At 33.0% G+C, this 25,995-nt stretch overlaps 2 protein-coding genes and 1 pseudogene across 4 annotated transcripts; all 3 read right to left on the bottom strand.

The window, feature by feature from the left end:
- Positions 1–8,536: 8,536 nt before the first annotated feature.
- On the bottom strand, positions 8,537–9,700 carry LOC105768871 (transcription factor bHLH162). 2 transcript variants are annotated; one of them, XM_012589105.2, is made up of 3 exons: positions 9,360–9,700; positions 8,916–9,260; positions 8,537–8,832 (listed from the first exon to the last, which is right to left on the bottom strand). In XM_012589105.2, exons 1-3 carry the CDS (start codon positions 9,480–9,482, stop codon positions 8,746–8,748), a joined length of 555 nt encoding a protein of 184 aa, XP_012444559.1. In that variant the 5' UTR covers positions 9,483–9,700; the 3' UTR covers positions 8,537–8,745. The 2 variants fall into 2 exon arrangements, with proteins under 2 accessions (XP_012444559.1, XP_012444560.1); XM_012589106.2 differs by having other exon boundaries at positions 8,925–9,260; positions 9,360–9,692.
- Positions 9,701–14,366: 4,666 nt separating this feature from the next.
- Positions 14,367–17,838, bottom strand: LOC105769237 (serine/threonine/tyrosine-protein kinase HT1). 2 transcript variants are annotated; one of them, XM_012589724.2, is made up of 4 exons: positions 17,655–17,838; positions 16,058–17,282; positions 15,444–15,680; positions 14,367–14,890 (listed from the first exon to the last, which is right to left on the bottom strand). In XM_012589724.2, exons 2-4 carry the CDS (start codon positions 16,811–16,813, stop codon positions 14,600–14,602), a joined length of 1,284 nt encoding a protein of 427 aa, XP_012445178.1. In that variant the 5' UTR covers positions 16,814–17,282; positions 17,655–17,838; the 3' UTR covers positions 14,367–14,599. The 2 variants fall into 2 exon arrangements, with proteins under 2 accessions (XP_012445178.1, XP_012445177.1); XM_012589723.2 differs by having other exon boundaries at positions 15,444–15,899; positions 17,655–17,835.
- A 3,854-nt stretch (positions 17,839–21,692) lies between these two features.
- LOC105771711 (ADP,ATP carrier protein 3, mitochondrial-like) lies at positions 21,693–22,567 on the bottom strand (annotated as a pseudogene).
- Between the last annotated feature and the right edge of the window lie 3,428 nt (positions 22,568–25,995).

Below are 25,995 nucleotides of genomic sequence, written 5' to 3' on the forward strand. Positions count from 1 at the left end.
GGAGGATAACTATAATTGGGCATTAACATGTCTAAAGTTGACACTAGAAGAGTGCATGTACCCACATGTTATTGTGACGGACAGAGAGTTGGCTCTGATGAATGCATGCCAACAAGTTTTCCCCGATGCCACTCGGTTACTATGCAGATGGCACATTACTGAAAATATTAAAAAGCATTATAGGCAGTCTATCAAGTCGCAACATGAGTGGGACTCCTTTTGTGCTATGTGGACTGTACTCGTTGAATCTCCAACGTAGATATTGTACACCGAAAACTTTAGAAAAATCCAATCAATGTTGAGTGAATATCCAGGTACAATCCTCGTTATTCTATAAATAATTGTTTATAGTTTTAGAAGACTTTTTATACACAACTAACATTTATATAAATTCAGGTGTTTTAAAATATCTAGATCAAGTGTGGTTAAGTAAATATAAGGAAATGTTTGTGTCGGTCTGGATTGATCGGCATCTCAACTTTGGAGAACGAACTACGAATAGAGTTGAGAGCCAGCATGCAAAGCTAAAGAAATACCTTTGTGCAAAAAATTCTTCTCTAGATAAATTTGTTGGTTGTATCGATCAGATTGTCAAGTATCAACTTACATCGATATATGAAAGTTTTGAAAAGAGTAGAATTATCCTCAAACACAGACACAGCTTACCATGTTTCAGATTATTGCAGGGTTTTGTGGCACTTGAAGCTCTAGATATCCTAGAAGAGGAACTTCAGCGGTCGAGTAGACATCAACTTGACTCTTCAAACTGTGGTTGTAAACTACGTCATAGTTGTGGGTTACCATGTGCTTGCATGCTATCAGTCTACTTGAATTCAGGTGGTATATTTAACAATTATTTTCTATATTTTATTTATCTATTGAATTTTTATAAACTAATGGCATTTCAATGCAGGTAAGTGTATTCAGTTGGATTCAATAGATGTATTCTGGAGGAAGCTTGACTTATCACTGTCAATTTTGTGGAAAATGAGGATATTTGTTCTGACAGTGAGTTAGAAATGTTCAAAAAAATTCACTAAGCAGTCAAAAGCCGGGAAAAAAAGTCTGTTAAGAAAGTTAAGATGTAACACCCCTTACCCGAGATCATTTTCGGAGTCGAGGATGAGGCGTTACTTGACTTAACTTAAAAGTTCGGGGCATAAAAATTTAGTTTTAAAAGTTATTTCATTGTTCATAATAAGGCTGTTCACCTGCGCAGCAGTCACTAAATTAATTATAACTCAAGATACGAAACTCAAAATTTAGATCCGTAAATTTTACCTAAAACTAGACTCATATATATTTTTAATACAAATTTTTTAGAATTTTTGGTTCATCCAATTAGTACAGTTTATTAGTTAAAGTCTCCCCTGTTTCACTGATCGACTATCCTGACCTCTTGTCACTAAAATTCAATTATCTCATTGTAAAGACTTCATATGGTGCTTCCACTTATTTCTACTTAAAATATACTCATTAAGGAATCTATACATATAAATTATAACTCATAATTCCTTCTGTATAATTTTTAATGAATTTCTTAAGTTGAAATAGAGGACTTCAAAATGATTCTTACCCTATCTCACTAAAATTAAAATATCTAAAATATATAACTCTTTTGCTTACTCTATTTCTTTCATGTGAAAGTAGACTCATTCAGATTTAATTTCATATCTCACTTAGCTTCTAATTCAATTTACACTATTTTTGGTGATTTTCAAAGTTACATCAATGCTGCTGTCCAAAATTGTTCTATTGCGTTTTATTTTATTTATTTTATTAAAAAAATTCAATATAACCCTTTATAATTATCTAACTTTCCTGCAAATTTCAATTCACAACCAATTTCAGTATTTCAACTACTTCATTTAAATACTAATAAAGTTCAACCAATCAACCATTTCAAGCTAAAAACATGTATATTTCAATGTCTAACACAACTATCACATTCAGATTTACCTTGCCTACTTAGTCATTCATTCTATTACTTTTTTACTTCAATTCGCTATACATGCCATATAAATCAAAAAGTTGTTTAACAAAATCTACCGGAGTAAATCTGGATAGTGTGATCATTGATGTAGATCCGATCCTCCGAACATATATATATCAATCTATAAGAAATAATAAACACACACAAGTAAGCTTGCAGAAAGCTTAGTAAGTTCATAGGCTCATAATAAAATCTTACCAAAATTTCACTAACAACATTAATAAACAAATAAAAATTCAACATTTTCTGCCAACTACAATCTCAAACAATGAATCTATCCAATCGAGCTCAATATCAGATGTCAACTTCAATTCCGATATTTAGCTTCAATTGCACTTACAAATACCTGTCAAATTAAGGATCGTCTCACGGATTTGAGTACATTGTTTGCCCAGTGCCACGATTTGCTTGAATATTTCACATAGCTATAACTCAGTATGGTTTTCTTCGCGGAAATACCATACCTACTTTTCACAACTCAGTATGGTTTTCTTCACTGAAACACCAAACCTACTTTTCACAACTCAGTATGGTTTTCTTCACTGAACACCATACCTACTTTTCACAACTCAGTATGGTTTTCTTCACTGAAATACCATACCTACGTTTCACACTTTTCCATGGATCCACCATGGACTTATCCGTCAATTCATCACTGGTTACCGAATGTATGTACTCAATCCTGCGTATCCCTTAATTTGAACTAACAATCTCATCTTATTCTCATTTTTACCATAATCATAATTTAACAACAATATACGAATTGATACATTATATCATTCCCACATTAACAATTAATTTTAAAAGTTCAGCCATATGAACTTACCTGGACCAATTCGTAGAAGTTGTAAAAGTTCAGAAACTAGTTCGGTACTTTCTCTTTTCCGCGTTTATCTTCGAATTCCCGATCTATAATATAAAATTTTCCATTTATTAGCATCTAATTCAATACTAATTTACTTCACAATTTATTCCTTTCAATTTTCGAAATTACACTTTTACCCCCAAAATTAACAATTTTTACAATTTGGTCCCTACTCAATTAACCCTTCAATTGATCTAATTTTTCTCAATTAACACCTTATCCAACCATTTTAGACTACTAAATTCATAATTTCAGTACAAAACCCCAATTCCTAACATTTTCACAATTAGGTCCTAAAATCATTTTCTACTAAAATCACTTAATAAGATCATAATATAATGAAATTAAAACTTAAAATCTATAATAATTCATCATAAAATTCCATAAATTATTCATGGTAACTTAAAAATCACCCATGGAATCAAATACTAATGAATTCAATAGTTGGACCTAGTTGTAAAATTCACAAAACATAAAAATTTCAAGGAAAAAGCAAGAATTGAACTCAAATGGTATAAAAATATGAGAAAAAAGCTTTTTTCAAACCTCATATGGCGTTCTTTCTGATAAATTATGAAGAGATCTCTAGATTTTTCACTTTTATCTTTGTTTTATATATTTAATTTGTAAAATTTCCAATTTTGCCCTTGTTTCTCCTTACTTTCTTGCTGATTTTTCTTTCCCAATCGTCCAGTCCATATAATTTGGGCCTAATTTCCTTTTAAATCCCTTCTTATTAGTCACTTAAGCTATTTATCACAATTTAACAAATTTTGCAGTATTTTCAATTTAGTCCTTTTTAATTAATTGACTATCCAAACGTTAAAATTTTCTAACGAAACTTTTCTAATAACTCAATGACACTCCATAAATATTTATAAAAATATTTATGGCTTGGTTTATGAACTTGAGGTCTCGATACCTCATTTTAGACCCAATTTACCTATTAAATTCTTTTTAAATCACAAAATTCAATAAATCACAAAATTCACTAATTCAAAAATTCTTATAAATTCACACTTGACCCATAATTATTAGTTTATTCAATTTTAACTCATTGGTCGGATTTAGTGATCTCGAATCACTGTTTTCGACACCACTGAAAATTAGGCTGTTAAATAAAAGATATATTCCAACCGAGTAAAACACTCATTAAAGAACTTACAATTCAAAAAAATACGCGTGGATGACCAACCTTGAAGAAACAACAACAAAAAGGAGTTGATTCTATAAGTCAAGCTCCCAGAATATGTAGCCATTCAACCACGTCAAAATCTGTTGGGTTGGATCTGGTAGAGTTGAACAAAGAACTTGCAAGACATATTTCATACGTAATCGAAATTCCAGACTTAAACTAGGAGCCATCAGAGCAAGTTTCAGACTTCATAGACTTAAACCAGATGCCTGAATCATGTGACACTCATCACACATGTACAAGATGTCAGGGGTGATGGAAATTGCAGATTCCGAGCAATATCTGTTTGTCTTGGTTATGGCGAAGATCAATGGCTCTATGTTCGACATCAACTGGTAGACGAGTTATTGAGTTCATATGATGTCTATGCTAGAGCCCCGTCTACAGCTGGATGGCAAACCATGTATATGTCACGTCTGGAATTTTATAGACAACTGAAACCTTGTAATCTCAAAACGCCTGTTATAACTATAGAGGATTATTGTTGAATAATATTAATTTATTATATTTTAGCATTTTACTCATATTTTTGTATTTATTTATTCATGTATATGTTTAACAATAATCCTATAATAAAAAATATGTTGAATAATAATAATAATAATATTTATAATATTTAATAATAATACAATAATAAAAATATGTTTAACAATTAAACGAGATAAAAAAGTGAGTGAAGAGGTGATAATTAATTCTTGAGGATGTTAATTACTAACCAATCAATAAAATAAAAGAACATCAATTAATAACTAATTATTAATTATAGTAAAGGTGTTATTTATTAGGGTGTTTTTTTAGTATGTTGGGGGGTTTTTTTAGCCAACTCCTTATTTTAACCATATGTCTAATTGGCAGGAGCGCAAGACATCCCAAATACAGCAGGGTTTGGAATTTATTGTGCCTTTTAAAACAGCAGTATTTTTTTTTTGAGAAAACACTACAAATTTATTAATCAGTTAATTTGGCAAGTTTTAAAAAAGAACAGTGCCTTCATATCATCATCGTTCACCTTCAACATCATACTAGGACATGGGAAATTAAATCGAATGACATATCCTATAAGGATCAAGAGAATGAATATATATACACTATAATTAATAAAAATCATATTAAAAAGGATAAATAATAACTTTAAAATATGCTTGTAAGTTTTTAATTATGTTGCAAATGCGCTTTATAGGAGAGAGATCTATTTACTTCAAAATCAAATTAAAGTAAGCTTACACTTTTTATAAATTTTTGTATGACTGATATTTTAACAATCAAGTCAATATAAATATACTTATCATGTATGTAAATTTTCAGATTTATCCGTATCTCTATTAAATTAATTCAAAATATTTTCTTTATTACTATATATGTAACATTTTAAAGTTCTTTTACTTAAATAAATAGTTGAACATTTTTATTTTGCTTAAAACTTGGTATGCTTGTCATGCGCTTGTACATTCTACTGGAGCTTGGATGGGCTCTATATTTATTAAAGAAATGGCGGGAAATTTGGGCATGTTGATGAAGGGTTGCTAGCAATTTTCTAGCTACAGATGAATGATGAAAGTGAACGTTGATGATTCAGTGTTAACTTTTAAATCAAGAGCAGCCATAGGTGGAGTGCTGAGAGGATTGAATGGAAGCTGGATGGGGGGTTTTTGATATGGTGGTAGGATTATTGGATATTTTTAAGATCGAAGCTCGAGCATTACTTGAAGGTTTAAAGTTTGTTTGGGCAAAAGGGTACCGTAAGGTGGAGATTAAGAGTGATAATTCGTTATTGATAACCGTTATACAAAATGGGCTAGCAGCAAACAATAATTACAGTGAAGTTAGGCTCATTTAAGACTAGTGTCTTAAGGATTGGGAAGTAAAATTTCAGCAGATATTGAGAGAGAATAATGGGGTGGCAAATCGTATCACGAAAGAGGCCCGAGGCAAAATGGATCACTTGATTATTCATGAGGAAGCACGGGAGAGTGTGAGGGGTTTGTTAGATGATGATATCCATTGCGCTACATGTCCATATGTCCATTGTTTGATGACGATTAGTTTTGATGCAATCTTAACTTAAGATTTTATTACTTTATTTACCAAAAAAAATTCAACAAGTGAATTATTAAAATACTAATCATACAAAAAACTATAAAAAAAATATAAAACTACTTTAATATTACACTAATATAAATGTATTTCTTCCGTCTATAACTAACTTTGAAATTACCATTTGTACAATAAAGTTAATGGAATTTTGATTAAAACAACTCTTTACAATAATAGCATGCTTTTTCTTAGGTGGGAATTTAAACAATTTCCTTTCTTTGCTCAACATATTTGAGCGTAAAACTTTACCCACATGAATATTCACCATTTCAAACTATCATTCATCTATTCATCATTTTGCTTTGATATTTTATAAAGTGATGTGAGAGTATAACATTTTGAATAATAAACATTAATAAGATGCTTCTTTTATTATATTAAATATGTTGATGTGAGAAAAAGCAAATTATGTTTTCAAATGTATATCTTCTTACATACTTTTACACAACAACTTTACAAAAAAAAAAAACATCTTTTGCTATAAGGTTTAAGAAAGAGATTATGAGTAATTTAAACATTGTATTATTGTCACATGTTTAAAATTTTAATGACACGTGGTATTACAGAAATTTAATGAAATTAAAAAATACTACGTTTAGAATTTTGGATAAAAACCAAATTTAAATACCAATCCAATACAAATACCAACTTGATAAAAGTCACCAACTTCTACTGTCACAGACTTAGATTTCGCAACCCACACTAGTACTGAGGTGTTGGTGAAGCGATTTTCAAGTTATAGTCAATTAGATACTAATACCTAAGGAGAAATTGATTGTATGAAACATTGATATTATCTATTTTTAATAATTTTATGCCACATCAGTAATTTCATCTTAAATTTTATTATTTTAAATCAAATTTAATTTTTTTATAGTGAAAATATTGATGTGAAATAAAAATCACTATTTCATATGATAATTTCTCAATACTTAAGTTGGTCCAAACTAATATTTTGAATGGTGGATTTACCCACCTAGGGAAAAACAATTCATGAGAATTAGATATGTGTAAATATACAAGCTTTAGTATATTTCAAGAAATCTAAGTGACAATTAATTTACGAATGTAACCTCATTTATTGGCTAACAAAAAATTAATTTAGAAATAGAGAGGTCAATGATAAGCTATAAAAGTAACATATTTTAATCTCATTCTTAATGCGTTTTTGGATGATTAATTATAAAAATTAGTGAATTTGATGCTCCTAATCCTTTAAATTCACGTTTCTATACTTAGGAGAGCATTTGGGAGCGAAAGGACCGAAAAATGAGCCAAAATCGGGCAAATAGAGCTGTTTTTAGGATCCACATGGGCTGGCCACACGCTCATGTGCCAGCCCGTGTCAATTTCACACCTTGCTTCCCAAATACACAGAAAACCCCAATTTTTAGGCTTTCTGGACATTCTAAAGCCTATAAATACCAATTAGAAGAAGACCTAAAGGGGCAATCAGAGAAGATTGAAGAAAACGCTCAAAGAACACCATCGGAATCAACTCGGAAGCGAATCGCCCTCAAGATCGAAGATCTCCATTTAATTTATTTCAAAATTTTATTTAGTTTCTTTATGTCTAGTAGTTATCCTAACTTTGAGATGTCTCTATTTAGAATTATGAACTAAATTTCCTATATACCTAGGCAAGATGAAACCTATGATAATCTTATTATTTGATTTCTGATTTACATGATAAATGCTTGATTCTTGTCCTCAATTATGTATGCTTATTTCATGTTTTAATATTTCCGGGATATTAATTCATGTTTAATGTGCTTATTTCAGTGGAGCAAAAGTCATTATTTAAGAGTAGATCTAACATAATTGAGCAGAGCTGCATACAATCCTAGAAATAGGGTAACATAAATTTATCGGATTAGAGTCAAATCTAATAGGGGAATCTATAGATCGAGTTAATGTGACGATAGAGGTTTTAATTAGAAAGAGATTTCAATTAATCAACCTAAAGTCAGTTTTTCTTACTCTCGAAAGAGATATTAACATAATTTAGGGGTTTTTACGGATTAAGACATAAGTGAATAAATCGTTTAATTCAGGTTCATAATAATAAGTGAAGTCTAGGTGAATTCTTTCCTAGGTATTGTCTATCTCATTGATTATCTTTGATTATTTTCCTATTTCATTCTCGGTTACGTTATTAAATAAATTAGTTTAGTAATTTTAGATTAAAACACATCACCCCAATTTGTCGACTAGATAATAAGAAGATGGTAATTGCTAGTACTTTTAGTCCTCGTGGATACGATATTCCCTACTCATCATAGCTATATTATTATTCGATTACTCACCATAGCTATACTATTATTCGATAGATGTGCTTGCCTTTATCGTATTTATAGTTAGTTTAGTGACCATCAATGAAGAATATATGTTTAACTACAACTAACAATACTTATTAATATTGTTTAATTCTTAGTTTAATAGGAATTAAAAACATTAAAGTTCATAATACTAGATCTGGTTACTGCCCAGCGGGAAGCAACATTGTTTGTTGACAGGTTTCTGAAATCTCATTAATAAACTAAACAGAAGATCATAAAGTGATTCAGATTGTTTACTTCATTACGCAACGCGGCTAGCTCATGCATCTGCATCATTCAGAAACTTATTTAATCTCTCTGATATCCTCCTGCCCCCCCCATAATCTGGTGCTGATTCATGCCCGATCTGCAACAATTTCTCTAAAATGTTAAACCATTAATCCTCGGTGTAATGGAAAAAAGGGTACTGATGAAAAGTGGAAGCAATACAATGGCTACCGTAAGATTTATAATATGGAACACGGTATCGTCAACAACGGAGAAACCGGCATTAACAATCTCGGCTCCTTCTTCCTGAAGAACACGAATTGTCTGAGTAAAAAGGAACCGACTGTTGGACTCTGTCGTCAACCCGATCACCAATGAAGAACCCATTTCATGAATCTGAATTTGAGGAGATTTCGGCACTTTGCCGGTCATCCTGCTTCTTGTGTTCCTCAACCTCTCTACACTCATTAAGCTATCTTTCTTTTCCTTCATTCTCTCCAAGTTTATCTGCAACTTTTTTATATAGCTTGCAGCTTCATGTAGCTGATCAGGCAGTGATTTTGATTCCTGTAAATGCATCCCACATACATAATGCAAACGCCATACAGCAAAGAAATTAATCAGAGATTTAACAAATATTTAGAAGAGAGAGAGAGAGAGATAAACCCTAGAGCTGTGACGGGGTAAGAGAGAATAGAGCTCGGAATAGAGAGCTTTCATTTGAGTTCTCCTGTTTCTCTCGATGACTTTTCTATCTGGTCTTGAGGAAACATTAGGGTTGTCGTTCATGGATTAATTAATCACTACACACACTGAAAAAGGAAAGCTCAATCTTATTTCCCAAACAGGGGGGTAAATGTGGTTACTCATCTCTTTCTCGCGTTAAAGCCTTAAATTAAAGCTTCCCCTTATCAGAATCTCAAAGGCCACAATGAAAAGCAAAATATAGATCATGACATCGATGCCACAGAGAGGAAAATAAAGAATGGTCTGCAGACACGAATAAATGGGGCTTGCTGTAGGGTTTAATTGGACTGTCACATTGACCGTATTTTATTGTGAAAGCTGTTGTTTGAATTCCTGCATTCAACTTTAAAAAAAAAAAAACAATTGTCCTGTTACTATGAAAATTTGACAAAAACTTCCTATATTTGAATTTCAAATTTTAGCATGATGTAATCATCTCATATTTCCAATAACGTTAAATTCTAAAATAGAAAGATAATCTCAAAGTCATTTTTATGGTTTTAATTTATTTTACTTGAAATAACAACAAAATTATATAAGTTTTATATATTTTAGTTATTATTATTTATGATATTACATTTTGCGTATTCCAATGAAGTGTTATTTTTAACCATTTTGGTTAAATTCAAACAACACTTTGAGTGTAATACTCTATTTCTCCTCCATAATTTAATAGAAAGGAGATGTAAAATTAATTTATTTTAAAATAAAATATTATAAGCTTAAATCTCAACCAACTGAACCAAGTGAAATAGTCTAATATATCGTAATCTTATTATTAACCAAACACCTACAATCATTTTTCCCCCTATGCATAACAAAAGACCGTAAAGGTGACAAATGGGTGGGAAATGGGAATTGGCGATGTCAGCTATATATGTACCCTGAGGAAAGAAGAGAATTTGGATGGTGACGAGTCTTAAGTCTCACCCCTCATGTATATGGGGACTAAATTCAGCCACATCACTAACATTTCAGTTTTGTGGTGATGACGATCCAACATATATTTCTTACAAAAGGGAAATTCTTGCTTTCAGATTTTCGTTACCTCTAGCTTTTATAAAGTTAATCAATCATTCTTAATTTTGTTTTACTATATATTTGTATTTTTTTATATTTTTCAAATCTTTTCGTTCCTTAATTTCTTTTCTCAACTTTGAAATTATCATAACTCAAATGAAAAGGTCAAATTCTGATCTTTTAAAATTTATTATAATCGATTAATTAATTAGATAAAATTAAAAGAATTGTGTGTGACTTGTGAAAATGCATTTTAAGATGGAATGACATCACATATTGTAAGATTCATTTTACTCAAATGGTGTTCTCTTTTATTACTCAAAACAACGTTCAACTGAAAGATCATAATTATGAGTATGTCATTTTATACATTAAATAGCAACAAGAATACCATGTAAATTACTGTTAATTTTTTAAAATAAATATTGACCTCGTTAGTAAAATGTTCTAAAATTTTATGTCAAACTAAATTATTGTTGTGGGAGGATCGTCACCTTTGAAAGAAGTACACAACATATGATTTATATCCTGTTGAAGTTGTGTTTCAGCTACTGCAAGATTTGATCAAAACAAATTTTACTGATTGTTTTCATTATTGTTGTTAATTTTAGGAGTTTGTTGATCATGAAATCTGGTTGCTTGATTCTAAGGGGAAATATTTTGTATTCCTTCTTCTATGGATTCAAAAATACATTTCACTACACTTGCACCACCCGTTTTCAATATTGAAGGTTATCATGTTTGGACAACAAGGATGGAGGCTCATCTAAAGCTTTGGGAAGCTATGGAGGTGGACTATGAAGTTCCTTCATTACCTGCCAATCCGACTATGGTGCAAATCAAGAATCACTAGAAGAGGAAATTAAGAAAATCAAAAGCAAGAGCTACATTATTTTGTCGCCTCATCTGAAATCTTTCTCAAAATCATGACAATGAAGTCAACCTTTCAAGTTTGAAATTTTTTGAAGGAGGAGCTCATGATGATTAAAAAAAAAAATGAAATATGGATGTTGGTAAAAAGACCTACAGAAGGAAAAGTGACTGGAGTGAAGTGGGTATTTAGAACAAGCTGAATCCATATTTTTGGTGTTGATTTTTTTGATACTTTTGCTCCTGTTGCTAGACTAGATACAATCAAGTTGTTGCTTGCTGTGGCCGCACAAAAAGGCTGGAAAGTCTATCAATTTGATGTTAAATCAGCATTCTTGAATGACTTCTTGGAGGAAGAAAACGTTAAGCAACCTAATGGTTTTGCTATGAAAGGGAAAGAAAATGATATGTATTTGGTCAAGAGGACCTTGTATGGCTTGAAATAGGTACCAAGAGTGTGGTACAACAGAATTGATGAGCACTTAATGCAATTAGGTTTCAAAAGAAGTTCCAATGAAGCTACCCTCTATATCAAAGGTGATGAAATTGATTTTGTTGTTGTTCTTTTATATGTGGATGATTTGCTGGTCACAGGAAACAATAAAGAACTTGTGAGAAAGTTCAAAAAAAATGGAGTAACTTTCGAGATGACGGATTTGAGAGAAATGACTTACTTTCTAGGAATGATAATAAAACAGAAAAATGAAGAAGTGATCATTTGTTAGAAGAAGTATGCTAAGGAAATTCTGAAAAAAATTCAGAATGGGCGAAATGCAAGAGTGTAGTTACTCCAATGTGTCAAAAAGAAAAGTTGAAAATACAAAAGTTTAATTGGTTGTCTGATGTATATAACGACTTCAAGGCCTGATATCTTACATTCTGTAAACCTATTATCCATATTTATGAATTGTGCAACTGAAACACATCTTACAGTTGCTAAAAGAGTCGTTAGATATGTAAGAGGGACATTGGATAATAGAATCAAATTTTGTGCAAATCAGGATTATGTTTTGCAAGTCTATTTAGATAGTGATTGTGGAGGTTTACTTGATGATCTGAAAAATTCAGGTTATTGTTTCAAGTTCTGGTTCGGATGTGTTCTCACGGTGCTGCAAAAAGCAGCATAATACAGTGGCACATTAATCTAAAGCAAAAGTTGAATTTATTGCAGTTAATGTTGCTGTCAACCAAACTTTGTGGTTAAGAAAAGTTTTAATAGATTTGAATCTAAAGCAAAAATGATGCACAAAAATGGTCATTGAAGCACTTCAATATCAAATTATTTTATTTTAGAGAAGTGCATAAGGAAGGTTCAGTTGGTTAAAAATATTGCAAATCTGAATCTCAACTAAGAAGCAGAGAAAAACTTGTTTACAACAACCAAAGTAAAGAGTGTTTAAGTTGTGCTTCAGCTACTGCAAGATGTGGTCAAAATAAATTTTACTGATTTTTCTTAATTTTTAAATCGTTTTATTATTATTGTTGATTTTAGAAAATTGTTGATCATAGAAGATGACAATTGCTTAATTTTAGGATGTAATTATATTCTTTTTCCTGCATTTAAACAACATAAAAAAATTGAGTTTACCAACAAATCAAAGTTCAAGCACGTCTCCTACCAATAAGTGATCATAGGTCCACGTATAATCTATGGGAGGATTAGGAGCTGATCCCTCGCTGTAATTAATTCCCCTCTTTATTCTAGTTACCTCAACTATCGAAATGCATTTATTCCCCGTTGAATATCCATTCACAACCAATAATCTTTAAAATCTGAGCTACTAGTGTTATTCCTAGGATGTTACACCTTCCTAATAAAGATCTGACATCGTTACATATGATTGTAAGCCAGCAATCTTGTTGGAGGCCAAGACAGTTACTACTTTAGTTCTAGAGAAAACTACCCCATAAGACTGTCCATGGTCGTCTATAAAATCAATGCCAAAGTCCCCGCTATACAAGTTGTTGAGCAATTTATCCAATTGCAAAATATGGGGTTCAGTCTCTGATATTTTTCTAAAGGACACAGGAAAAACTCCGATTCCAATTTTTGGCGAATACATTGTTGCCAAAGAAGCGGGCAAGACCCTTTCAAAGTGTTCTTTGAAATCCAATCTGGAAAAACAAAGCTGGAGACGCTCAGCAGAGAGAAAAAAAGTTCTACTCAAGGGAGAGAGAATGGGGAGAATCCCACCGGCGGGGATGGAGAAAATCGACCTTATGAGTGGCGATTTGTAATATTATTTTTAAACCATAAATCGGGTTGGTTCAGCCTCTGATTATGACAAACATCAGCACTGTCAGCTGTCAAGCGCAGGTGAATGGTGACAAAACAAGAGAGGTCTCAGACAAGGGAATCATCTTTATTCTTGCTCAAAATTCACTTCCCTTAACACTTCTGAAAACAGAAGCAACGGAGATTCCTGGTATGAAAATTAGCAGGAATACTCTGGTAATATCACAGTTTGTCTTTGCTGCTGCTGATGTTTACATTCTTTTCAGATCTAATGTCATACTCGATACTTGGCACAAGAGCTTTCAGGTTGCCACCCAAAGTCCCAAAAACAATGATCTTAAAAAAAATGGTACAAGATCTATACGACACTCGAGGAAAGTTATCTGGACTGTCCTCGTTTAAAACTCAACGACAGTGTTCATTAATGATTTTTACGAGTAGTAAATTGATGATGCCACGTTAGCAAGACACATCATCGAAATCCTTTGGAAGGATTTTCTTTTTATTATTGATTTTACCTGTACAAAAGAGATGAAGCTGGTAGTACGGACAGATGGGCCACACTGAAATTGTCCAACGAGATATGAGGTTTTGATTCCCAAAACCCAACAGGAACGGGTCAAAATGGAACACATTGACATTGATATCCTAATTTAAAACCACGTCTGTTACATTGTACCTATACAGCATTACAACATGGGTCACATTCAATGATATTGTTTTTTCTAATAAATACAAAAAAATCCCACCTAAATTAAGAGATATTTCGGTAAAGATATTACAACAAAAAGGGTCCATAATTACATAAACAGACATCTGATTATTTTGGTTATATTTCAACAATTTTTTAAAACTTTCTGCTCCAAATAATGATCATTCGTTTTATAATGACAAAAAGAAACACACATGCATGCCATTGCCTACCAATCTATTTCATTCAATAAGGTACAAATAAAGAAGCTTAAGACAACGAACCTTTTAATTACAATTGACCCGGTGACACTACAAATGTCGGGTCAGTCAAAATAAAAATTCATGAGAACTTAGGTTTAGGCATAGGTGAAGAAGCATAGGCGTGAAAGTGCGGGTTGTGCGTTGGACTGAGCTTTTGAACCCAATGAAGCAGCCCTTTCTTATGATCTTGGCAATTTGGGTTCGGTACCCAATCCAGTGTTCCATCACGATTGAGTGACGACTCAAATTGCTCCAACACCTTCACTATCTGCCAAAACTCAGGCCTCTTCTCCGGGTTTAATGACCAACATTGCTCAATTAAAGCTCGCATTGCGGGTGGACAGTCTTTGGGAATAACAGGTCTCAGATTCTAACAAAAATAAAAGAGTTCTGATATCAGAATTACAGATATATAATCATCATATAAAAAGCTTCTCAATTGAACTTAAGATTAACAAGTGCTGCAAATCATTCCGAAAGATGTCACAATTATAATTCAAGTAGGATATCTGCTAATAGCCATGTCCTTCCAAAGATGGAAAACCTTCATATTCAGTAACTATTGTTATCTCAAAATGGTGTTAGATTAGCCGATATTGAATGGCCGAAAGTAAGAATGTAATGTTTGAATAGGCTGTTAGAGACACTCAAGCAAGATGACATGGCTTCTTAGTGGTATACCATTATAGACCAAATAATTCCATTCATGTGATTAGAATCTTCAGTGTTATACCATATATAGAATGCAGTCTTAAATTCGACTGTAAAGATTTTCAATGCAGTCTTATGCTATATTTTGCGCACCAAGGGTGTGGAAGTTCATTCACAAGAAAAAAACTTTATATGCAAAGACCTAAATGAACTGAATCATGCATATAACTATATATATATATATCCTAGAAGCATTAGATTTGGGGACATACCTTGTTCACAACTGCAAAAGCAGCTTGGATAGGATTCATATCCTCGTATGGGATTGTTCCGGCAACCAGTTCCCACAACATCAGTCCAAAGCTATACACATCCACCTTCCTTCCATACGATTTCCTTTTGATCATCTCAGGTGCCATCCAACGATAAGTCCCAGGGTCATCTGCCAGTAGATCACAATATGCCTCCTCACAAGCTATACCAAAATCAGCAATTTTCATGTGGAAGTCCTGATCAATAAGAACGTTCTCTGGTTTAAGATCGCGATGAATGACTCCTTGAGAATGAATGTATTCCATTCCACGAGCAACTTCGAGAGCAATAACAATTAACTTTTTCAATGGAAGAGACTTATGATCAAGCTTGTGCAAGTAGGCCCTTAATGAGCCCTCTGATAAATACTCTGTTATAACACAATAAACCGGTGGCTTTCTACATGCTGCTATAAACTGGTTATCAGATCAAGAGATAAAGTGAGAATCGAAACATGCGGTGCGAGCAACAAGCAAAAAAAATACTCTATTCAAGAATCATTCAAAGCAATTCTATACCTGAACAAGAAACATATAGGGAAAGGGAAATATGAAAAGAAAGAAGAATGAAATACCTTTATAACGTTCTGATGGTGGAGTCGAGATAAAAGATTAACCTCTCTATCGAACTGTTTCTCTAACCTAGTAGCCAAGTCTCCATTGTCATCATCCGGTACCCTAATAATCTTAACTGCAACAGCTTCCTCCTTATATATGCCATGATAAAGCCTGCTATGCGCACCGTGTGCAAATCTAAGCCCGAGAAATAGCTGGGAAAGATCAACCGTGTGTTCATCAGCTGCATCTACCGCGTTAACCCGTCCTCCAGCATGGTCAAAATACTTGGTCCAAGCTGATTCTTTCATGCCCTTTGACCTATCTGAAACCTTCAAGGAACCCAAGTGCCTAAGGGGGCTTGAAATGGAAGACGGTGCAGGTGAACCGGATCGTTTTGTCTGGTGGGATTCCTTGTGTAAAAACTTGCCCACACGTCGCTTCTCAGATTCTTTCCTTTGAGGATGTGGGGTTGAGGATCTCCTCCTCTCAGACTTTGCTTCCTTGAAAGTATCCGGCAGAACAGTCTGAGGGACAGGGGATACAGATCTTTGTTTGTTGGTGATCGGATTTGGCTGAATCTGTGGATCATTATGAACTGGTTTCTGAATAGAAGAAGCCACAGTTGACCTGGGTTTCGATCCTAAACTCCGGTACTGGTTCCTGGCTGATTGTAAATTCAAAGGGAAAGAGCCCAATCTAGATGAGTCCAATCTATGGCAAACAGTGTGAGAGAACTTTGTTCTCCTGATCCAAGAATTTGCCTCTTCTGACATTTCTTATTTTCCCTGTAATTCACTCCAAATACTTGAAAACACTACAAAATCTCAAACCCAGAGCTTCCTTCTTTTTTTTTCCTTTCTTTTTGTCTTCCCTCGTATACTTTCCTCTCTTCTTCGGAGAAGGGACAATCAAGAGATTGTTCCTGAAATAAATACTCCGAAACTAAAATTTCCAAGCTCATCAACAATTGACCACTGAAAAGAAAAATCAAACTTTGGTCTCATTGGAAATCGAGAAACCAATCAAAGCTAAGAAGAAGAACCATCGAGAATGGGACTCTGATCAGCCAAGATCTCTTCTCCATTTTCTTTTTTCTTTTGGAAAAGAGATAGAGATAAAGATAATCACTTGAAACCCATCCCCGATTGAAGGCCTTTTCTTTCAATCTATCAAAAATTTTTTTTTTTTTGAAAATTTCTCTCTTTAGGCTTTAAAAGTCAAAACACCACCTTCCGCGAATGCCTGGAAAATCCCACAAACCAAATAAACAAGTCATTAATCCAACAAAAATAAATAAATTTAAAAGTAAAACAAAGAATATATATATATATATATATATATATATACATACTTCATTTTATTATAGAAAATAAAAAAAAAAAACCCATGATTACAACCCCCGTTAAGGCATTAAGAAAAACAATCATTTATGTCAAAAAAACAATTATAAACCCCATTTAAAAAATAAAAATAGAAAAACCCAGATTCACACATGATAAGATAAGCATAAAGCAAATTAAAAAGAAAAAAGAAAAAGAGGAACAAACTCAAAGTACTAAGAGCAGTACATATGATAACATAAACCAAAAAAGCATCCAAAGACAAGATCTTTACCATGAAGCTAAGAAGTACGTGGCTAATTAACGCAAGGTGGCATTTTTTCTGGGAGGGTTCTTTTTCTCTTTCTTTCTTTCAAGTTCTAACCTTTTTTTCTTTCTTTTAACAAACCAAAGACGGGATCTTTTTGTGGGTAGATAAGAGGGGAAGCAACAGCACCAAAGTTAAAACCCCAAAAATAATGAACAAAATAAAAATATAGGAATTCACCTCCCCTGCAAAAGGGAAGTTTGGGGAAGGTATACGTATCGTATACGGAGATGGTTTTGGGACCGTAGATTCCGTGGACCCGATATTTTCGGTTGAATGAATACTGGAACCAGTGGAGCCCAGTTGAGAGAGCAATGCTCCAGTGTGTGTGAGGACCACAAAACAGGAAAGTCAATATTTAAAAGGTGGAGCCTTTTTGATTTTTCAAAAAAAAAAAATTTATTTATTTCTTAAAGAAAGTATGGTGGAGAAATAAAGTGTCGCTTTCACGAAGAATGTGTATTAAGAAATTTTTATAATAATTTATTACAGAGGCAACAGCAAAAGTAAAAGCTACAGATTTTCGACACCCAAAAAAGAAAAGAATACGGATGGGTGTTCGATGGTACGGTCCGCACGGATTTGTTGTGGTAAGTTTTTGGTGGCCACCTACCTTCTTGTTGTATACTTACATATATATTTGTATATGAAAATTACTAGAGTTAAATTTTATAAATAGATTATCTGTAACGGTATGATAAGTTTAACCAATAACATTTTTTTAAAAATAAAACATATTCCATTTTATGGTTAAAATATGTATTTAGTCCTTATATTTCTATGAGATTTGAGATTTAGCCTTTATACTTTAAAAGATAAAATTTAATCTTTTTACTTTCTCAATTTAAAATCATATTCTTATTATTATTGTTGTTGGTAGTTCCGTTAAAATCTATCAACTTATCTCATGTTTATTTTCCATTAATCATATGTCACGTCATATGAGGATAAATTTTGACGAAAAATAATAACAAGGTTAATGATGTAGGAAAACTGAATTTTCACGATTAAAGTCCAAATTTTAAAAAGCATAAAGACTAACAACACATTTTAAATTTTTAGAGAAAAGTTGTGAATGTATGAGATTATATATATTAAAAAATTGTGTTTGTGGAAGTTATGTAGTTGGATTTTTGGTCTTTGTTTTTAAGATTCTTTTGTCTTTTATCCAAATTTGATCGAGTCTTTATTTCACCTTTGCATGTGATAAAGTTAGGTAAAGGGAAACAAATTAGAATGATGAGATCATGCATCATGGTATATGAATTATGAAATAACCATGTTATATATAAATGAATTTATGTTCTAAGACTTAAATCAAGTGGTTGTCGACAAATAAGAAGATGGTAATCGTTTTTGTTCCTAATCATTGTATTTTCCAATTCTTCACAATCTTGAATAATTGGTTTCTCAATCCGATTTTTTCTGATCTGAATCGGCTTGTTTGTTCATAATCCCCTTGTGGGTATCCCTTTTCTACTACTTAATACGCTTCTTTTAGTTGTTTATATTGATTATTTTAAGTTGGAAATTTTGTAGGAACTCATATTTTTCTAAATAATCACACAGTTAACCCTGCAAATGAATATTTGTATCCTTAGTAAAAATTCAAAAATTATACTCATGCGAAACTCAAGGCTGGCCATGGATCCTATCATTCAAGCTAAACATCTCGGCATGATCTGATTTGCAAGGCCCCATTATACTATCTGCTGTTATATCCAAATAACAAGAATAATGTCCTGTATCATTTTATTTTTCAGTCTTCAAGCAAAGTCATCAAAATACCATCTGAAATTTGTTGAAACTAGAGATATATCGATATCTAATACCATAGCTTAACTTCATTATGACAACTTACAACTAATGATTGCTAATAGTATACCTGATTATCCATGCAGGCTTGGAGGTAATGTTTGCTGATCTTGGTCACTTCTCTTATGCTGCAATTCAGGTAACTCAACACTAATACCTTGTAAAATTTGATTTGATAGTTACTGATTAAATTTGAGTTGAAAGTCGGCTACTAAATTGAAATTTAACCTTTGTCTTGCTGTAGACTGCTTTCACCGTTCTGGTTTATTTATCCAGCTCTTATATTGGCATATATGGGTCAAGTTGCTTATTTGTCTCAACATCATCATACGAGTTACCACATCAGCAAAGACTGGAGATGTCAATGCATGTTCTTATAAAGATAAATTTCGTTTCAGCCATGACATTGAAGCCTTTATGGCTCAGGTATTTGAATACCCATTTTTTGACTTATAATTTGATCAAATTTTGCTAATTGGGTTTTTTAACTGGAAAGTAAAGAAGTTGGTAGATAATGAGGAAGATGAAGTTGGATTTCATTTGATAGACTAAGTGAAGCATATATTCAACTTTCAGATGTGAAATGGTCTCAGTCATCCTTTCTGAGTTCAGAGCTCTCTACGTTCCATGTGACATCTATCTTGTTTTCAGGACTGCAAGGAATTTCAAGGCGAGCTTTTTGGAATCTGCAGTCTGTCTCGCGATCTTTCAGATAAGCTTTTCACAAGTGAAATTCTTGAATTACATGAAAAGCAAGGGCAACAGCACACAGAACACCATAGTGATAAGCAGGAGCTAACCAGTCTAGGCTCCTTTCCAACTCCGGCAGAAGGAAGTGAAACATTTTCTTCAGTGTCCAAGAATTTGCATCCTAGTGACATAGAGATTGCTACGACTGATAAACCAGTTCTTGAGGACTTAGGTATGTTCATTTTGCTATGAATGTCTTCCTCTCCTTTGTTTGTGTTTACATTTAGTCGATGGCCTAGTGTTCCATTTGTATTTTTTTATATCATTCTTTTCACGTGGCAAAGAGACAAAAGCTGAACTGGTTATATATATATTTGAGTTGACATGCAATTTGACTTTCTGTTCTGTGTTGTTTTAAAAAGCCAACTAATAAAATATGCTGTAGCATATGTTTGTTCAAATTGATGGGGAAAGAGAGCTCTTAAATCAATTGACTCTAGGAGATCTCATTCTATTTATCTTCAGGTATCTTGTATGCCCATCGTAATAAAGATATTATCAACAGTAGACCTGGGTTACAACAGAAAATAATAGTCCTTACTGGCGATAATAACCTGAGAATAGACACAAATGCTTCATGGAAGAAGAAAATAGATGGGGAGGAAAATGTCGTCTCAACTAGAGACAGGAAAAAGATTCAGTATGGTCGGCTGGCGCAGTTCAAGGGCATGAGAGTGGTTGAGTTTAGTAAGTGGGTACTCTCTGCAACTTCTTCATATAGGGAGAGTTTGCTTAGGAATTACAAAAGAAGAACACAAGAGGCATGAAATGATTGAACTGAGTGTTGTGTCTAAACTCTGTATTTCTTTTAACCCCTTTTTTAAGTGATAGGTCTAACCCGATCTGTGTATAGTACATCCGAAGTTTTTAGAATATGAACTCAGGTTTAATCTAATTAGTTCATATAACCACCCTTAAGTGGTGATATCTACTAAGTTTGGGACTCAAATCCCAATATCTATTGTCTTCGTTGTGCATTAAAGAATAGGTTTAGAAACGGCAGAGCTAGTTGTACAACTGGCGTGGCCAACAAGAATGTAGATGTATATTATATTGAATAATGTATTTACTTCACCAGTAATTTTTCCATCACATGCTGCTTTTACTATTATTATTTTGATAATCTTTTATTAAATGACTAATATACTTTTTATCAAATGATTATTATTTTAATAGTCTTTTTATCTTTTCATATTTTTATATAGTTTTTAAATAAAAAATTAAAAAATAGCATGTGTAAAGATTGAACCCATGTTTAATTACATCAATAGTCATTCTTAAGTAAATAAAGAAGTTTTTTAACATAAAATGTTTTCTTTTACCAAATTTGTGTATCCTAATTACTGGGAACGGGGACTATCATAAGCACTTTGTCCTTCCAAAATTATTCGAACTTGGGATGCTAGATCATTCTTTAAAGTAGTAGAATCACCTTTCACATTAGTCGCCACCAGATCCATATTTTTTCCCAATGAAAAGGACTTGCAGCTTTTCATAGCCAGCAAGCACACCAGCCCCTGCAACTGCACGAATAATGTTTGCACCAGCACCCTTGAACATCAATTTGACACCTTCATTCTTGATGATTTGAGAAAATGCTACCATCGAGCTCTTGTATTTCACTGCTTCTCCAGAAGTCATCATCATTCTTCTACGTACAATATCAATTGGATAATATGCCAGTCCAGCACCTATTATGATACCCCAACCCAACAAGAAACTTGCCAAGAAACTATCTTGTAAATGTCAAATACACGCATATATTCAGGTTCTATGTTTCAACAATTAAAACTCCACATGGTTGTGAGGGCAAGTAAACAGATGCTTACCTGCAATCCAGCAACCAAAACAACAGGCTTTAAAGAATCATACATTTTAAAGTAAAGTCCACGGTAAACAATAATTCCAACACATGAGATATTGAATCATCGGTAAAGACCAGCAATACCATCAGATTGGATGGTCTTCTTGTTGACATCAACTAAACCATTAAACTGCTTCTGACCACCCTTTTTAGCAGCCTTGTTATCATTAGCCAAACGTGTACGAGCATAATCCAGAGAGTAAACAAAAAGAAGTGATGAAGCACCAGCAATACCACCAGATGCCAAGTTCCCTACAAACCATTTCCAGTAGCCATCTCTGTCCTTTTTGAAGTTGAACATCCTCTTGAAATAATCCTTGAAGGCAAAGTTCAAAGGCTGCAGATTTTGTGCAACCCCAATAGACCCAAACCTATACCCAGCAACAAAAGGCTGCACATTTTTTAACATAGAAGAACCAGTAGTTGAATATCTAACATGTCCAATAGCCATTTCTCAAGTAATTGTTCAATAGTTTAACATTTCAAAAAAATTATTGTTTCAACCCCTCAATTAAGACAAAATGTATATTCTAACTATTGTTAACATGATTCAACAACCCTTCCAAAAAGATATATTCTTTGTTCACAAAATAGATTTCCTTTTGAAAGGTAATTTGACCCTAAAATTTACTGTCAGGTTTGAGCTTTGTTGGGTTAAGGGTGGTTGGCTTGATGTGTTATCCATTGAAGTGGCTTGGTTCAAAATTTACAGGCTCGATGATTGGCTTGCCATTTGGTTACCCCTAACAATCCCTTTGCAAGTCATTGTATTATGGCCTGGTTTGCCACATTTGGTGCAATTAGCTTGTTGTCCTGTCTTGCTTAATTTTGGTCCACTCTTTCTTACTTCATTTATTTCCTTCCTTCTTGTTTGTTTAGGTCTTCGTAGGGGCCTTCTAATTATGGGAGGAAAAATGGGTTCCATGTCCCTTACATGTTCCCATTGCATAGGACCTATACACAAAAATTTAAATATGTCAAACACATTTTATAAATAAGTAATATTTCATAAAGGTTTAGGGTTTTAGGGTTATTACCTTTTATAGGGTTAATCAAGTGGCAGTAAATATTCAATTGGGTAGTGATAGTATAACATGTATTTACATAAGTTTCAGGGCTCACAGTAAATAATTGCATGCAAGAAGCAACATGCTTACATGGGATTCCTGACAAGTCTCATTTTCTGCATGAACAGGAGGAGTTGAGGAGGTCAACCACATGCTTGTTGCCTAATCCACAATCTACCTCATACTTCTCATTTCCAGCATATATTGGGCATATACTATAAACAAAGTAACATTTTAAAGTTAAAACTTTTCCATCCAAGTAACATAATTCAAGCTAAGTAAAAAAGAGTTAGCAAAACTTACTTATTAGACTGACTAACAATTTTAGACAACTTCTTCTATATCCTTGGACATAAAAGTCTAGGATACTTCTCAGCAGCCTCTCTCATAGAAACCAACCTAGTGATGACTTTTCTTCTAATTATTTCCAAAATCGTTAGGATGGGTTTATCTCTAGCTTCTAAAATGATCTGCAAGGAGAGCAAGTCTTTAAATAACTCCAACAGCAATTATACAATATGAAGTGATAAATAGTCAGATTTAAAAAATAAAATTTAACCTTGTTGAAACATTCATTGTTGTTGTTCAGTAGTAGATCAGATTTGCATCTGATTGAGAAGTGGGATCTTGACTAAGTTCTTGGATCCTTGTCACGCAGCCAAGCCTCAGTAGATTTTGACAGTGACCTCATTTCAAACATTGCATCTTCAAATTGTATTGGAAAAGTTACTTTAGTAGCTTTCCAGTAAGTAAGACGCATAACTTGGCCTCTAAATCCTTCCGTATTTTTAAAATTATTGTAAAGATGTCTGGCACAATTTCTTTCTTCAGCGTTAGGGAACAACAAAGAAATCACTTTTATTAAACCCTGTAAAATAATTAAAACAACATGCTAAGCAATCGTTTTTATATAAACAATTTAGCATATACTATGACTTTATAGTACCTTTTGTTTGTCAGATATGAAGCATATATTGTAGGAGTTTTCGATTTTCAAATCCCTCTGTAAAAACTCAAGGAACCAAAACCATGATTGTTTATTTTCACTCTCAACTGCAGCAAAAGCCACTGGATATATACAATCATTGGCATCAACCCCAATAGCAGCAAGCAAATGTCCACCATAATATCCCTTCAGCCAACACCCATCTAACCCTATAATTCTCCTACAACCAGTTAACCAACCTGATTTGCATGCTTCAAGGCATATATAAAGCCTCTGAAATAGCCTACAGTCTAATTTACAGATGGTTGTTGTACCAGGGTTGCTTCTCCTTAACTCAAGTAAATAATCATATATATTGGGATATTGGGCTTTGTGATTCCCTTGAACTAGTTCCAGAGCTCTAATCTTAGCCCTCATACATTTAGTCCGTGACACTATTGTTCCAAAATCCACCCTAATATCATTTTGTAAGGATGTTAAGGAATAATTGTGATCAACTTGAAATTTGTGTAAATAATGTCTAACCATCCACTTTGAAGTAATATTCTTATTTTTCATTACCTTGCCACACTTATGGTGGTTGACTAAGGTCTTAATTTGTCAACTCCCATCCATTGGATCCTTGGGATTTAATTTGGATGCCCATAACGTCCGTAGACAACTAGGTACACAGACTGCTTTCACCCTAAGCTTGTCATTCCTAGTTAGTTTGGTTACTACCCTATTTATCCTTCCATACCTGCATCTTTTAAAATGTCTCTACTAGGGAAAACCAAACCCCTTATCAATATAGGGTTCTTCATATCAGTTTGAGGATTGAATAGATGGTACTTTTTATTCCTATATATATTATAATCCATGTCATTATTCAAATCATCATCACTGTTACTACCAAAATCATCTTCTAAACTCTAAAAACTTGAACCCAGTAAGTGGTCTAACTCCTTCTGTATCATTTCACCTACTAGTTCATCTACCCTATCACCATCAGGCTCAAAAGAATCAGAATAAGAAGTACCTGACTCATAAGCTTTATATGAACTATCATCTGAGTCAGACGCTTCTCCTCCAAAATCTCCCCCTAAAGTATTTTGTTCAACTTCAAACCCTAAACCAAAAAAGGAAAATAAAACATTATATTAGTATCAACAAATTGCACAGCAATTCAAACCTGGAAAAACATTATCTCAACTTTAGTTCAATTTCAAACAACTTCACTAATGAATTTATGAACATTTTAGGACATTCAGACAACAGTCGATATTCACATTTGGACAACATTAAAATATATAATCTAAAACATGAAAACAGTAATCATTGTTCACATCTTGACACCTGAGTTAAAATGAAAAGCTGAACATATACATTTGCATCAAACTACACCTGAGTTAAAATTAAAGTCTATGTTTTGGGAGACAGCAACATAATTGCTTTTCGTCTCTTCAAGAAAGTTAAACATAACACATTTAAAAGAAAAAAGAAAACACCATATTCAGATATAAAAACAAGTACTAAACTATTTTTGAATAACTACAGTATAAAATTTTTTAATCTTTCTCCTTTTTTTGGGAGAGAAATTTAAACCTTAATTTACTTGTATTAGAACTAATATTAATTTGAATAGAACATGCTAAACACAGAGACATGGAAATAATGACATTGGGTATAATATAAATTATACAAACTTCAACAACAAAGATTTCAGGTTAACCTTAGGAGCAAATTCATCCCTTTGTTATAAAAGCGAGCAATTTAGTCTTACATTTAATTTCAAAGCAGAAAAGAGATACCCACAAGGGGATTATGAACAAACAAGCCGATTCAGATAAGAAAAATCAGATTGAGAAACCAATTATTCAAGAACGT

Source organism: Gossypium raimondii, chromosome 5 (genome assembly GCF_025698545.1).
Source record: "Gossypium raimondii isolate GPD5lz chromosome 5, ASM2569854v1, whole genome shotgun sequence".
NCBI lineage: Eukaryota > Viridiplantae > Streptophyta > Magnoliopsida > Malvales > Malvaceae > Gossypium > Gossypium raimondii.

Coding starts and splice junctions, on each gene's coding strand:
- LOC105768871 (XM_012589105.2), bottom strand. CDS start 9,482: ATGAACGACAACCCTAATGTTTCCTCAAGACCAGATAGAAAAGTCATC. Junction 9,261..9,359: donor TACCCCGTCACAGCTCTAGG/GTTTATCTCTCT, acceptor ATGCATTTACAG/GAATCAAAATCACTGCCTGA. Junction 8,833..8,915: donor TAAATCTTACGGTAGCCATT/GTATTGCTTCCA, acceptor AAATTGTTGCAG/ATCGGGCATGAATCAGCACC.
- LOC105769237 (XM_012589723.2), bottom strand. CDS start 16,813: ATGTCAGAAGAGGCAAATTCTTGGATCAGGAGAACAAAGTTCTCTCAC. Junction 15,900..16,057: donor ACCATCAGAACGTTATAAAG/GTATTTCATTCT, acceptor TCTGATAACCAG/TTTATAGCAGCATGTAGAAA. Junction 14,891..15,443: donor CTTTTGCAGTTGTGAACAAG/GTATGTCCCCAA, acceptor TATTTTTGTTAG/AATCTGAGACCTGTTATTCC.